Source organism: Sturnus vulgaris, chromosome 23 (genome assembly GCF_052056855.1).
Source record: "Sturnus vulgaris isolate bStuVul1 chromosome 23, bStuVul1.hap1, whole genome shotgun sequence".
Lineage (NCBI taxonomy): Eukaryota > Metazoa > Chordata > Aves > Passeriformes > Sturnidae > Sturnus > Sturnus vulgaris.
Window position 1 is genome coordinate 2,319,487 of NC_142265.1, and position 14,248 is coordinate 2,333,734.

General features: G+C 44.2%; 1 protein-coding gene across 1 annotated transcript in view; it reads right to left on the minus strand.

The window, feature by feature from the left end:
- Positions 1-4,787: 4,787 nt before the first annotated feature.
- Positions 4,788-14,248, minus strand: part of BARX2 (BARX homeobox 2) — a 33,981-nt gene continuing 24,520 nt past the window's right edge. The window contains exons 2-4 of the mRNA XM_014891113.2: positions 9,258-9,555; positions 6,848-6,932; positions 4,788-6,078 (exon numbers count right to left, since the gene is read on the minus strand). Of these exons, the coding sequence (XP_014746599.1) occupies positions 5,824-6,078; positions 6,848-6,932; positions 9,258-9,555 (638 nt within the window). The 3' untranslated portion in view covers positions 4,788-5,823. The remainder of the gene's footprint in view (positions 6,079-6,847; positions 6,933-9,257; positions 9,556-14,248) is intronic.

Here is a 14,248-nt window from a genome sequence, read left to right on the forward strand (position 1 = left end):
GGGTACCATCACTTCCTCTGCTTTGTTAGTGCTCAGCAGCCTCCACCACCTCCTTCCCCAGGAAATTTTGCCTCCTGAAATTTTACCTTGATAAATTTGTTCCTTGGTAATCTCGAGAGGAGAAGTCCCCACTCCCACCTGCAGCAGGCTGTCCATGAGTACTGAGTAACACTTTCTATTACTCTCAATGGTTTGACAAAACAAGAGTTCCAGTGTTCCCAGCAGTGCAGGGACCTGTCAGAGCAGCCTGGAAGGGTTCCCTGTCCATGGGTATCTGCCCACACTTCTCCCTCTGGGAGGGGACCATTTTATCCACGGATCCCAGCAGATCCAGAGGCTTCCTTTCGAGCAGTGACTTTAATTCCACTGCACTGGGACACTACATTCAAGGAGGTTTACAATACAGGAAGGGACTGGAATTAGTGGGGAAAGCCTAGAAACCCAAGGTGTCTGGTTTAAACAAAAACAACGACCAGACAATCTACTTCTGCCAGGGGAAAATATATTTAGATTTTAGGGTTCAAATCCCTGCATTGAAAATCACCCCCATGGACTTTAACTCCATGACTTCAAGATCTAAAGCTTGTATCCAGTTGTGAATTCCTAGACAGGACGCAAGGGACAAGTTGGGGAGGAGTTTTACCAACTTTTAGATAATAATTTAAACCAAATATCACTAAGGTAAGAGATTTAACTTGCAGCTACAATATAATAATGAAAGCTACTGTGCTCCAGAGACTGATCCCACAAACCACCTATTCTTCAGTTTACAATAAAACCTGATAAATCCTACCTGGCAGTACCAGACCTTGGGAAGAAAGAGGAGTGAGGTTCTCACAGGATATTCATGCCCAACATCTAGGATTCTACAGGATCTAGACTTCCTCAAACCTCTGCATTTGTTGAGATTTGGGCCTAAATCCTGTATCATAGCTTAAGTCTAATCCAAGATCTGTTCTTTATCCAGCTGTATTTTAATTTATAGTGCATAAAAGGAAACATGAAAAACCTGTCATTCACCATCCTTGCACATATAGCTAAGTCACAGAAAAATATCTATTTACAGACCTAGTCCTTCCTCTGCCCAAAAAAGGAGAGGTTGACTTTTTATCATGATTATTTTTCTTCCTAGTTTTATTTTTCATGTAGGTTGATACAGTTAAGCTCTTCCCCTTTGCTTTTTCTTTCAACTACTTCTTATTTTCTCTTTTTTTCAGTCCGTTCTTGTATACTGTCCTTTTCCATTTTGCTGCTGAGGAAAGATGTTTGAGGGAGAGAAAACTGAAAACCCTCTCAAACACCAAATTTCTTTGTACTGGCCTGAAGTCAAATGAGTAAAGATTTTTTTTCTTTCCTTATTCATCCTTGCTGAGACCTGGGGGAACCATCCTGCAGGATGAGCTCAGTGCTTTGCAAAATTATCTCAGGAGTGGGTACAATAAAAGGTGGGTCCCAGCCAGATCTCCGGATATGAGCACTTCCCATCCCTGTAGGGGAGTTGGGATTTTGACATCGGGGCTGGTTCCTTTCTGTCAGGACTGGAAGCCAAATATCCCTGAACATCACCAGGGCTCAATCCCAAAGGCTCTTGTCTCTGCTCAGATTTCTGGGATGAGCAACCAGCAGTCCTGGGGCAGCAGATCCTGAGAGCCAAGAGGTTTTTGAAGGAATGAAAACATCTCCAGGGCTGGCCCAAAGGCTCCCAGGCAGCCCTTGGCTGTCCCTGGGGGTGAGGATGGGATTGTGCAGATTCTCTCAGGGAACAGCTCTCTGTGTTTCTCCTCAGGTGCCTAAAATCAGGCTTGTGCTGTTTTTCCTGGGTTTGGGAGCACAAGGAAAACACAACTTTCTGCCCACAGCCCCTGTTAAAGGCTAAATCCCAGCCCAGACTTCAAACTCAACTCAGCTCAGCCCAAAGCCAGTGCAAGAGTCCCTCAATTATTGGCATTTCATTGACCAGACCAAACATAAACCCAAAGTAGAAAAAAAACTTAAAACAAGAGGAAAAGGAATAGTTGCCTCTCAGCAGCAGCAGGGATCCCTACGTTGAGTTCTACTAGAATTTGAAATTTTACTCCAGTTGCAGATGTGAATGGATTTCCCCATTTCTTCCATGCTATTTTCCCTCCATCCAAACACATTCTGAATGTGCTTTCCATGATCACTCAAGGGATCATCAGTGAAAGTCATTCATTGTGAGCAGCAGAGAGCGTTTCCAGAGCTAATTCTGCACTTAAATAATCACGTTGAAAAATAAGATGTTAAGATTGCTCCTCAGCCAAAAGAGGAACAAAAACATCTTTGGTGTCTTGTGGACTCATGAAAAACTAGCCCAGACAGCAAGAGAATTGCATTTTTACCCAGACTGACTCATAAATGATTAGAATGGGATTAACAAGGGAAAAAAATAATTTAAAAAATCACTGGAACTGTTCCCACTGTAAAGTGAGGCTGAGTCAGAAACAATTATTTTCATCTGGGAAGTGGGAAATGCCATGTTGTAAAACTTACTTTACCCTTTATTGGAAAACAGCCAACTTTGCTTTTCTTGGAACTTAGAAACCTATCACTAAAATTTTTGTAAATTTTGTATTCTCGTATTTATCAGTTTCATTGGACAGCAAAGAAACACCACACACTGCTTCCCATCTCAGGGCAAGAAAGTGATATTTTTTCCTGTTTCTACATTTATTTTCCCACCCTGTTGTGTAAATCTATCAGAATTCCTCAGATTAGACAAATCCACTGGGCACCAACCGCAAAGAAAACCCAGCAAACGGATCTGCATTATCCATTTTATGAAAAACCCTTTGGTTGAAGAAAATACTGATGTTTCCATATGCTGTGTTTACAGCACATCTCTGATTGTTTTTTTTTTAGTTAAAAATTTCCCAGGATGGTTTGGGTTGGACCTTATCCAGTCCCATCCCCTGCCATGAGCAGGGACATCTTCCACCACTCCAGGTTCCTCCAAGTCCAATGTGGCCTGGGAACACACTCATTACAAAATATTTCACTTTGACTCAGGCAAGTTGAAATATCTTTGATGCCTTCCCTGATAGTCAGCTTTTGTTTCTAGAATAATCTGTACACAAAATTTGATTTAATCAGCTGTTCAGGCTTACAGATCAACTGAGTAGGAAATCTTGCAGAGTTTTTTTGCAACTTGATGGTGAAACTAATTTTTAGACAAATTATTCCCACTCAGTTGCTCTCTCCACTCTCCCTGAGTACTGTGGCATTTCAGACTTGTGGAAACATTTTCTGTGGGGATAGGAGTGCTGCTGCCACTCTCCAAGAACAAAAGAGGCTGATTACAGATTTCATAGACCATCTAATCTAATTCCTGTATAAACAGGCCATAGGCCTTTTTAAATTAAATGTTATTTCTAGTCCAATAGATACGGTTGAACTACAGCACAAATCTGGAAAGAAGAGGGAAAAAAAGACATCCACAGATAAAGAATGTGCAACAACTCAGACATTGTATCATAGCTCCAGACAAGCAGCAAAATCCTGCCTCACCACCTTTGCCTCTCACTTGGGTTGTCACAAGCATGTCAAGGCTCTGTGGAAAGAAAAATGGTCAAAGACAACTAAATTTTGATGCATTTAATGGCAGAGGAAGCACTTTGCAATTCACAGCCTGTGTTTCCAACAGAACAGGCAAGAGGGAAATGTTTCATCCCATTTCCAGTTCACTATGACAAAGAAAAAAGGGAGCTGAAAGGTAACAAATACCAGTTATTTTCTAATATTGCCTAGTTCTGGTAAATTTGATTTAGGTTTAGGTGCAAACCTGTAGGTGCACTTAAACCAGTGGCTGCCTTTTCCAAGCTGATTTTTGTGTACTGGACACACAGGGAGTGGAGCATGTCCCACCCTGGCTTGGCTAAAGATGGAGTTTCACCACATGAAACTGTAATCTCTGTCTCACACACTGTAAATACACACAGTGAGTAGCACAGAGAGGATTACCTGGAAGGTATTTCTCTATTAAGCTTTTTCAAAAATCAGTCCCCAGGCAGGATTATAGAGATTAATTTCTTCAAGGAGTTACCCACATTTTACAACATTAGCACTGTTCTAAGACAGGATGTCCCACAAACATCACTGTTGCTTATACGACTTATTTATTTTTACCTTTCTGAAAGCCACTTTCAAGTTTTAAAGCATATCTTCAGTCACTGACTGGATGGAGAACAAACAACAGGGTTTGATGCATGACAACCATGGAAAAGTCTTGCCAAGCTGGGACACTCAACCATGAAAATAAACTGCACAAATCCTTTACCACATACCTATTTTATGTTACCTGATGCAACACAGAGCTAATGCGGAGCTGGGATCAGACACTTCCAAACACCACTGAGCAAGAAACTGGGAGGAAAAGAATCCCTTTCTCCCCACTCAACACTGCTTGGATAAGCTGAGATCTGTGTGTGAACCCTTGCCATCCCAAAAAAAGGGATATTCAGAAGTCACTTTTACAGGGCCACAAAGAGCTACTAAATGTGTGTCCAAAACTGGAGGAGGTGACAAAAAAATAGTGCCCTTCTTCTGACACATTCACCCAGTTGACAAGGTGGCGTTTACAACACCCTCACCTTCCTTAGCAAGCGCTACAAATAGTTTACACAGAGCTTGTTGTGCAGTGATGTTAAGGAAAATCTAATGATTTCCATTTCCCTCCAGATTTTGTTGGAATAGAAAAGCTTATTCCAGAAAAGCCCCTGCCTGATATTCTGAAATGAGAATCTCTGGAAAAGAAACAACAGCAACAACTGTTTGATTTATATATTTTATTTTTAATTAAAAAATAAAGGTTATCTTAATACATCTCTTGCAGCCTTTGGGCAAAATGCACCCATAACAAGACTCTATGAAACATGATGCACATATTTTCTTGGCACAAATCTTAAACAAATGCCAACTTCCTGGAGCAACTTTGGAAATCCATCATTTTCCCCAAACCCTGAAAACATTTAACAGTTCATTTAAAAAATCCTGACAAAAATTAGAAGTGGGCCCAAAGTAAAAGTCCCAGATCCAAGTACCCAAAAGCTTTTGGAGCAGACCTATATCCAAATGCTCATCTCATTCCAAGTTTTATCCCACATCACTGCAAATTCACAGACACAGCACCCAAACCACCCAAGGAGAGGCAATTGGAGCTGACCCAGGTATGGATCTCCCTTTGGAAGCTTTATCTAAACTGGGCCAAAGCAAACCTGGGGGTCTGAACCGTTTCCTAAAATTGTTTAAGTCGGGCCCATCCCTAACAGAATTAAGTGCTGGTTACAGGAGGAAACGGTGCTGTCAGAGCTCCCATTCCTCAGCTATCCCTGATCTGAGCCCAGGCCAAGCTTTGAGTCCACTGGCACCACACAAGGCAATGATAAAGCCAAGGGAACACACAAGGGAACACCTCCAACACAGCCACACACCTGCCCCCAGTGCCTGGGAGAGCCCTAGGCTTCTCAAGGAGCTGTCTTGGGGTTGTAGGAGTGGTTTTCCCTGGAAACATGTCCCAGGCTCTCTGCAGGAGGGCTCAGGCACCTGCCAGAGGAACAGTCTGGCACCACTCCCATGGGATGTCTTTGTTCCACCTGGCCCATGATGGCTGATTCCCAAAGGCACAAAGTGACCAATCTTTAGACTTATTCACAAGGTCTACATACATATATATATATTTATATATATATGTACACACACACCATTACATACATATTTAAATATATATATACATATATATATTTGGTTTTGGTTTTTCTCTTTTCTTTTTTTTTTTTTTCTCTTCTTTTCTGCTCCTTTCTCTCCCTTTTAACTTAATGGTGTAGTCTCCTCTGAGGAAGGCTCTGGTATATGTTCTGGACACTTCTCTGTCTCCAACTGGACTTCTTCTGGCTTCTCCTCTGTTAGTTTTGGCTCCTCAGAGGCTTGAGATCCCTCCTGTGCCTGACTCTGAGCCTGGCTGTTCATTTTCTCCTCTGCTTCAATCTCCTCTGAGGTGGGAATGGAGTTTTTCTTTGGACGGCCTTTGGGCTTCGTTGGAGCTTCCTGTCCACCCTTCAACACCTGGAGCAAACAGATGAACAGTCAGGGTTCTGAACTCTGCTGGGCTCAGACATCCTGTTCCTATGTCTCAATCCCTCTCTCTTCACACCATTCCTGCAGCAACAAGACACTCCAACCACGGATCTGTATCCAAGCTAATGCCAAATTTGTTAGAAGTGACAGCAGCTTCTGCAGGTGCCACACACATCCAAAGGAACAGCCTAGAACTGCATCTACTCTCCCAAATCAGAAAACATGGACACCTCCACTAGAAAATGTCACAGCATCTTGTTCCCACCAACATTTATTAGGTGGCCGTCCTTTATAAAAAAAGCATTTTAACTGGAAAAGGACCGTGAAGATGAGAATAAGTGAAAGGTGAAAGGAAGACATGAGAAGCAAAAATGAACGATAGCAGCTCTCAAAACTGCTGTTTCCATAGAGCAGCACAGTCTTTTTTGTCTATGCACAAAACCAATCCCAGAAGCACTGAGATCACACAAATGCCAAAAATGCAGAAGGAGATATTTTGCTTCTTCCCTCAGTTCTATTTTCATTTCTTTCACCCCTTTGCTTTGTTCTCCTCCTACTGCTTTTGGTCCCCTCTAGCCCACCACATATGCTGCAGTATGAACACTTTAAAAAAAGAGACCATCTCTGTGAAAAATTATCAGGAATAGAACAAATTTGGTATAAACAGACACAAGTCACTCCACTATGTTCAGCTTCCAAATCTGTTATTTGCAATCAGTTTTTAAGAGCCATGGAGAAATTACAAGGACCCACTCACCATTTTCTTCCACTTCATCCTACGGTTCTGGTACCACGTCTTCACCTGGAGCTGAGTCAGGCCCAAGGACTGGGCTAAGTCAAGCCTGGGAGACAAACCAGACAACAAAATGAGTTTACAGAAGTCAAGAGGAGCTCAGGTGCCAGGTCTAGGCAGTCCAACACTGTTAGAGCATTCTCTGATCAGTTTTCTCGAAAGCAGTCACACAAAAGTGGTAAAACCCATGAATTTAGAATGCAGACAGATGCTCCATGGAAGATGCAGGTGTTTGCAAGCTCTCATTTCTAGAAGGGGCAGGGTTTGTCTGCCCTCTTCAAAGCATGAACCTGCTGCACTCCAACTGCTGATGCTCCATGTTTTTCCATCGGGAGCTCCTGGTACATCACATCTGTGCAAAACAGGTCACTGGTGTCTGAAGCAAACACACAGGAACAGACACCCAACATCAGCTACTCTTTGTATTATATTCCTCTTTCACTGCCCTCAGAATGGGGATCATGGTACTTGCCCATTTCTCCTGGAGTAGTAGTGCATCTAAATCTATTAATTTCATATACGTTCTGCTATTTAGGCAATTTAGGCTTCTAAGTGAATTTATTTTTTTGTATGTTTAGCTGCAGGGTATATGTGGCAGAAAGCCCATAATCCTGATTCATCCTCCACAAATCTCCAACCCATAGAAGCTCATGTGAACCCATTCATTGTTTCTATATGAAAGCCCAGGATATGAAGCAAATGTGGCTCAGAGCAGCTCCTGATCCTTGCCCACAGGTGATAGCACCATGCACCTGGCAGTTCTGTAATGGAGTTGCATGAGGGATGGAGTTGGAAATCCTCAGCCATGCCAGGAAAGTGCCCCTCGGAGTCATCCAAGTCCTGCAGGTGGGACAGCTCCAACTCAGAGCCACATTCCACAGTATTCTGCATTCTGTGACTTTTTGGTATCTCCTTGCCTTTGGATGGGGAAACACATTTGTCAAAGCCAAAGTTTTCATAATAAAACCTTTGTTACAGCTGGGCTCCTTGGGCAACCAGATTTACATTTGTAAACACCCACATACTCCACACCAGCTCTTTGTGCTCCACCTCAAACTCAAGGATTCATGCTCTGGATTCACTCTGGACCTGCAGGCTTGTTCTGCCACTACATCTTATCTGAAGCCATTGATCTAAGACACCATTACATTAAGAGTAGAACATGTCAGAGTCATTTCCCTGATGTACTGCCCTCCTTCACTGTGGATAAACCAGGGGTTTCAGGTGCTATGCCAGGGCTACAACCTCCTATCCAGGCCAAAAGCTGCAGAAGTGAACACAGGCCACAATCCACTGCTTTGCCACGTTTCCAGCCATGAGCTGACAGAAAGAAGCTCAGCTTAGCCAACCCTTTGTGCCTTAGTGCACATGTCTGGTAACACCTGGATTACCTGCAACCAGCTTCCATCTCTTACCACATACCTCAGTGCAACCAGCACTGCCTGGAAACCCAAGGAAACAAACACAGGGGAAGTGGTACATGGGCAGGAATTGCTCATCAGCCTCAACGAAGCCAAGGAACAGCCATATGAGATTATTAATTACCAGCCTTGAGTGCTTCAGCTAAGTGTCAACCTTCTGGTGATGTGAAGCTGTTCCTGCAGGCACAAAACTCCATGAGACAGGTTGGCTATGGCCAGGAATTCTGGTCTTGCAGAAATTTGGTGACAGGCAGTAGGAGCAGAAAATGCCATCTTCAGAATCAATTTAAATATTGGGACACTGCTCTCTGTAGAGTGCAGGGACTGATACCTTTCAAACCTTCTCCAGGTTTGCAAACTTCCTAGGAATTGGATGGATTATTTCCCCACAATTTAAATTTGCAGAGTAGGATTCAAAGCCCTTAAAGAAAGCTAAAATCTCTCTTAGTTTGCTTTGCCCATGTAGTATCAAGTAGCACCAAGAACTTGCCTGTGCCTTTGCTAGGCAGCTTTTAACCCCAGGTTCTGTTTTCCAAGCTTATGGACAGGTCACCACCTTCCCACTGAATTACTGCCCAAGGTGCTGGATGAAAGCCACCTCAGGAGCAGCTGAAGATGCCATGAACACACAGCCATGAACTAGCAGATCCCAGGGGAAGACAGGCTCCATCTTTTTTCAAGTGTGCAGCAGGAGCAGGAAAGGCAGAGATCCGTTTTCTCCGAGGAGATCTCTGAGCCTGGAGACATTTCCACTGATATGATCTATTCATGTCACCTTTGATCCCAGGAAAAGTAGCCTTGACTTTGGATCAAGTTACTGGCACATGGCAGAGGCAACTCGGTGGATGCAGAGGCAGGACCCCCCGGGCAGGGAATGTTCGGTGTGGAACAGCTGAGCAGGGCTGGAGCATCCCTTTTGCACATCCCATTCCCGGTGTGAGAAACCCACCTACCTATCGGGGGTGGAGAGGTACTTCTGCTTCTGGAATTTCTTCTCCAGGCCCATGAGCTGGATCTCAGTGAAGATGGTCCTGCTCCGGCGCGGTTTCTTGGAGCGTGGTGGGGGCTGCTCTGCCTCGGATTCGCTGCTGCCCTGAGGCTCGCAGGGGGACCCCTCGGTGCCCGCAGCCCCCGGGCAGGGCTGGGCTGGCAGCAGCCGGGAGCTGCCCGCGGCTGGGAGAGGATGCGGGAGCACGGGCGGCTGCCGGGCGATGACGGACAGCAGGGGATACGCCCGCAGAGAGGGGGAGCCTGGCACGGAGGAAGCACAGGGGGATGAAGGTCAGTTCAGAGCTGATGTCTTTGAGTAATGGCAGTGCTGGGGAGAAGAGAGAAACAGGAACAGCCTTCCTAGCTCTGCCATTAACTTGTTAAAGGAACACAAGCAAGAATATTCCCCTCTTTGGACCTGTTCCTTCTCCCAGATTGCACAGCTATTCTTGGGCTGGGGAACCCTAGTTCTAACCCTAACCCTAACCCAAGACAGGGAAAGGAAGGACTGCCTTTCAACTCCTTTTTTAGGAGCTATCATAACCATTGAAATAATCTGTCTAATTACCGTGAGACATTAAACTCCAAGCAGAAAATGAAATATATCCCCATTCTGTTCCCAACTTTGTTTCCCTGGGAAAACTAGGACAGGGCTCACTTGAGACAGTCACCTCCCCTCCCCTTGCAGGTAACAGACAGCAGAGGCCAGTTCACAATTCGCTCCATCCCCTAATAGGCAACTGCATCAGAACCACTCTCATCCTCCATTGTCCACACTGATCCTGCCGACCATGCAGGAAGATCAGGATGAATAGATCCCAAGAGTTCTTCACTGACTGAACTGTGCAACTTACACCAACCAGTTGATAGCAGCCCTAGAAAAAAAACAGTTCTGCTCCAATCTTTTCAGGTCAGGGCTGTTCTGGGATGACAAATCCAAACATTCCCAAACACTAGAGGAAGTTCTGATCCATGTCAGGCCTTCTGATTTACAGCTATAGCAAATTCCTGATCAGCCTTAGCCCCAGGAAATCAAATGTTCCTTTAAAGTTTGGGCAGGGAAATTGAGCTACATATTGGAAATATAATCTCACAGTAAGATATACAACCTGCAAGAGTTTTGGGTAAGTCACTTTCTTGCTCTGTACCTCATTTTACCTCATTTGCAAGATGGAAAAAATCTTCCTTACCTACTGGTGGTAAAACATGGATTAAAGTTTAATGTACACAAAGTATTCGGAGATCTTTAGATAAATGGGACTGTGGAAAGGAACATATTACACCAGCAGGCCTGATTGTGAAACCCTTCACATGAATCACCACTAATGAAAATAATGATCTCTAGACCTCAATGAGTGATGTTGGGGTAAGTAACTCCACACAGTGAAAGAAAGGAGTTTCCAGCCTGGCCTGCTGATGACCTGTATTCCCCAGCCCTCTCCCAAGGTATAGGGTTGTGATCACAGGAACCAGGTCCTAGGTGAGTTGGGTACATCAGAGAACATCACATGTTGTTGATCATTGCTTCTCTCCTCAAGCACAGCAAGTTGTGCAAAACCTAGCCACTTACAAAGCAAGCTTGGGAAGCTATTGTCAAAACCCTAAATCCCAGCAGACTGGGATATGAGGATAGCTGTGACTACAGACCGGGGTTCAGGCAGACTGGGGTTTCAGTCTTATTTTGTCCTCCATACCTCTGCAACACTAAAATCAAAATATTTCCATTAAAAGTAATGCTTTCCACTTAAACCACCAAGGAAGCACTGGAGAGATGAGATCAGAATCGCCAAACCAACCTTTAGCTTGTGTCAGGCTTTATCTACCTTTTATTTCTGGGGATTTTTTCCAGCTGAAGACTGTACTGATTGACAGCATCACTGAGTAACCTGGTGGAAATTCTGCCTTGATTTACAATTTCAGTGGCTGTTCAAAGATCACAAATTAGGACAGAGTGTGCTGTCCCTTCCTTTACACCTCTGTCCTTTGCTTTACACACAAAATCTGTGCTGGAATTTATGCCCTCTCTGACACCACCCAGCTACACAGAAGGTAAAACAGATGCTGCTCCCATAGCCTATGTCCTCCTTGTCAACTCACCACTATTCATTTCTGACAATGTGGGATAACAAAAACTTGATGACCTGTTGGATCCCAGAAACCTGGGGTTTTTGAGCTTTCTGTGCTGTCAGGCACTGACCCCTGGAGAACACTGCTTTTGAGCTGAGGCCTTGAAGAAGGCTTCCAAATTTGAGTGATGGAGTTAAAATCACATTTGAGTAGTTAAATAGAAGTGTGTGATTTCACATGGTGAAGGGTTTTAAATTTGAGGTTTTATAGTATAATAATAGGTATGGGACAAGATGGAGGATTTTGGGTGGTGGCTCTTTGTTCATCTTCCTTCTGCTTCATGATTTCAGGCAGTAGTTTCTGGTTGGACAGTCAGTGCTGCACTGTGGGTCACAGGAGTTTGGTTATTGGGTTAAAAGTATAAATAATATAGGTGTTAATTCTCTATTGGACTGTGTAGCTTTAAGAGACCTTATAGCAGCTGCATCTGGCTCCATTTTCTCACTTCTGGCAGGTAGCTGCAAGTGCTGCTGAATGCTCTGTACTTTCTGATAAGATTTAGTAAACAACCAAGCCTGAATATGAGAAAATCTGTTTCCTTCGTGTATTTTTTAATCCTGGCTCTGAGTGAATGCAGAAGAGAATGAGACAAACCACTCATTAAGTGGTGCAAAAATCCCACCACTATTATACTGACCTGTAGAACAGATGATTTCTTCCCTTTCAGCCAAATTTTCCCAAAAATCATCCCCTCTTGCCTCCTCAAAGGGTCTCTCTATTTCTAGAGTCCTATGCAGGAACACTGAGGCCACCTCCACCATAAGAGAGGTGTTCCTGGGTGTGCCGTGAGATTCCTGAGGACATCATGTGTTGATGTCTTCATTTACAGCAGTCCCGGGACTCAGCCCCAGCACACAACTGCTCTTGGTCACTCAGGCTCCAAGAGGCTTCTCAGATCCCAGTTCTACCCTGTTCTGCATAGGGAGACTTAAGCTTAAGCTTACTCCAGAAAGGAGTGGGTCCAGTCTTATTACATCCTCTTATTCACTACTATGGGATTCTGGTTCATCCCTGCCCATCACAGAGCTCCTTTACAGGTCTATCCTCCAAACCTTATCCCATAGCCCATTCCCTCCATTCCTTATCCCACAGCTCACTCATGGGTAGCTTTTGGCACTGGATCACTGATTAATCAATACTTTTGTACCTCCACATATTTCCAGCAGGGCTCTCCGTAAAGCACAAAATTACTCATGAATAATAAATCACCAGAGCTCAGAAACCCCTGCAAGGCTCCAAGCGACTGATACCTCTGGATGAAAGGATTTTTACAAGGAACTCTCTTCAAGGGAGGTCGGCAAAGTTATTTGATATCAGAGCAACCAGGGATATTTGCTTTCCTGTATGGCATGGCAGCAGCATATGGAAGTGCTTGAAGGTAGGGGAGAAGCATCCCCAGAGCTTAAGATCTGTCTTCATCAAACAGAGAAAAGTCTCTTCAGGTTATTTTCTAATAGTTGGGTAAGACTAGGATTAAAGGAACTGCTTTTCAAGATCAGCAGCAAGGCCTTGGCTATTTTTGCAGGGTACAGCAGTGGTTACTAGAGAAGCACATAACACCGGAGTTGTTTGAGTCTGGCTTTTCAAGTGCTAAGCACCTGAATGAGGGGATACATTTTCCAAAATGCTCAGCAGCCAGCAGCTGTGCGCTGGTCAAACAGTTAAAAAAGCTCAGCACATGCTTATTTTTGGTGCCCACGTCAGGACACAAATTTATTTATGTCCCTTTTGAAAGTGCGGTGCTGCTTCTGCGCAAGTCTTGGTTCACAACTGCCAAGCTGATTCGAGTTCCAGGTGCTGAGCAGATCTGTGAGGCTGTTGACACTAAGTGTTGTGTATTTGTTTACCATTTGTGCTTCTCAGAGTAACCTTTGCTTATGGTTGGACTCAAACAGTTGCTTTCTGAAACCATCAAAAAATAACGACAACATAATAATCAGCCCAGCTTATACAAGACTGCTCAGCTTTGTGCCCTCAGCCTGGTGAGGGCACAGGATGGTTGTGGCATGGAGTAAGGAATAAGGATGGCATCTAGAAAAGACATGGGGGTCAAGGCTGCAGATATTTTTTGGGGGAAAGCTACAGGTCAGAAAGGGGGCAATGCTTTAGCAGGCACGTAGAGCAAACCAGAAATAACTGACCTCTACATTGCCCGAGCCAGCTCTCAGTTCCCAGAGAAAAAAGTCCAAGTTCAGTGTCCTGCTCTGGATCTAGTTATCCCAAAGTTCAAAGCAGCTGAAGCTGAGCCAGTCCATAGTCTCTATGTGCACTGTTAACATGACTCCCCTTAAAGCATCTGTGCAGTTCTCACCCTGATAAAGCCTTGCCTTCCAAACACCACGAAATCTGAGGCGAGATCTAAACTTCACATCTCCCAGAGTTCAAAGGTACTTCTAGACTGACATGGTATTGTAAGAATGGAATAATTTCCTAATCTTCGACAAATTAAATGCTGGCAAGCAGCTCTTGTCTGCTCAGCACTGTTGTGACATGCTCTGTCTCCTGAAGTGGGATGAATGGCAGTGAAGAGCCCTTTCTTTCCATGCCTGCCTTTCACAATGGTTCCACTGAACACGTTCTCACCTGCACTGTTGTGTGAGCACTTCTCACCCACTGCTCTTTTGTACACGAAAACCCCAAAGCTGCCCATATAAACAAGAAAATAAGGAATTTGCTACCCTAGAAACACACCTAAAACATTTTACTATTTCCATCTAAAATTCTCAAGAGGCCCCACACTCCAGTGGTGAAACTGCCAGTGGTTTAGGACTCAGGAGGTCTCTGCTGTTCACAGGGACAATGGTCTCTTACCATGTGTTTCCTACAG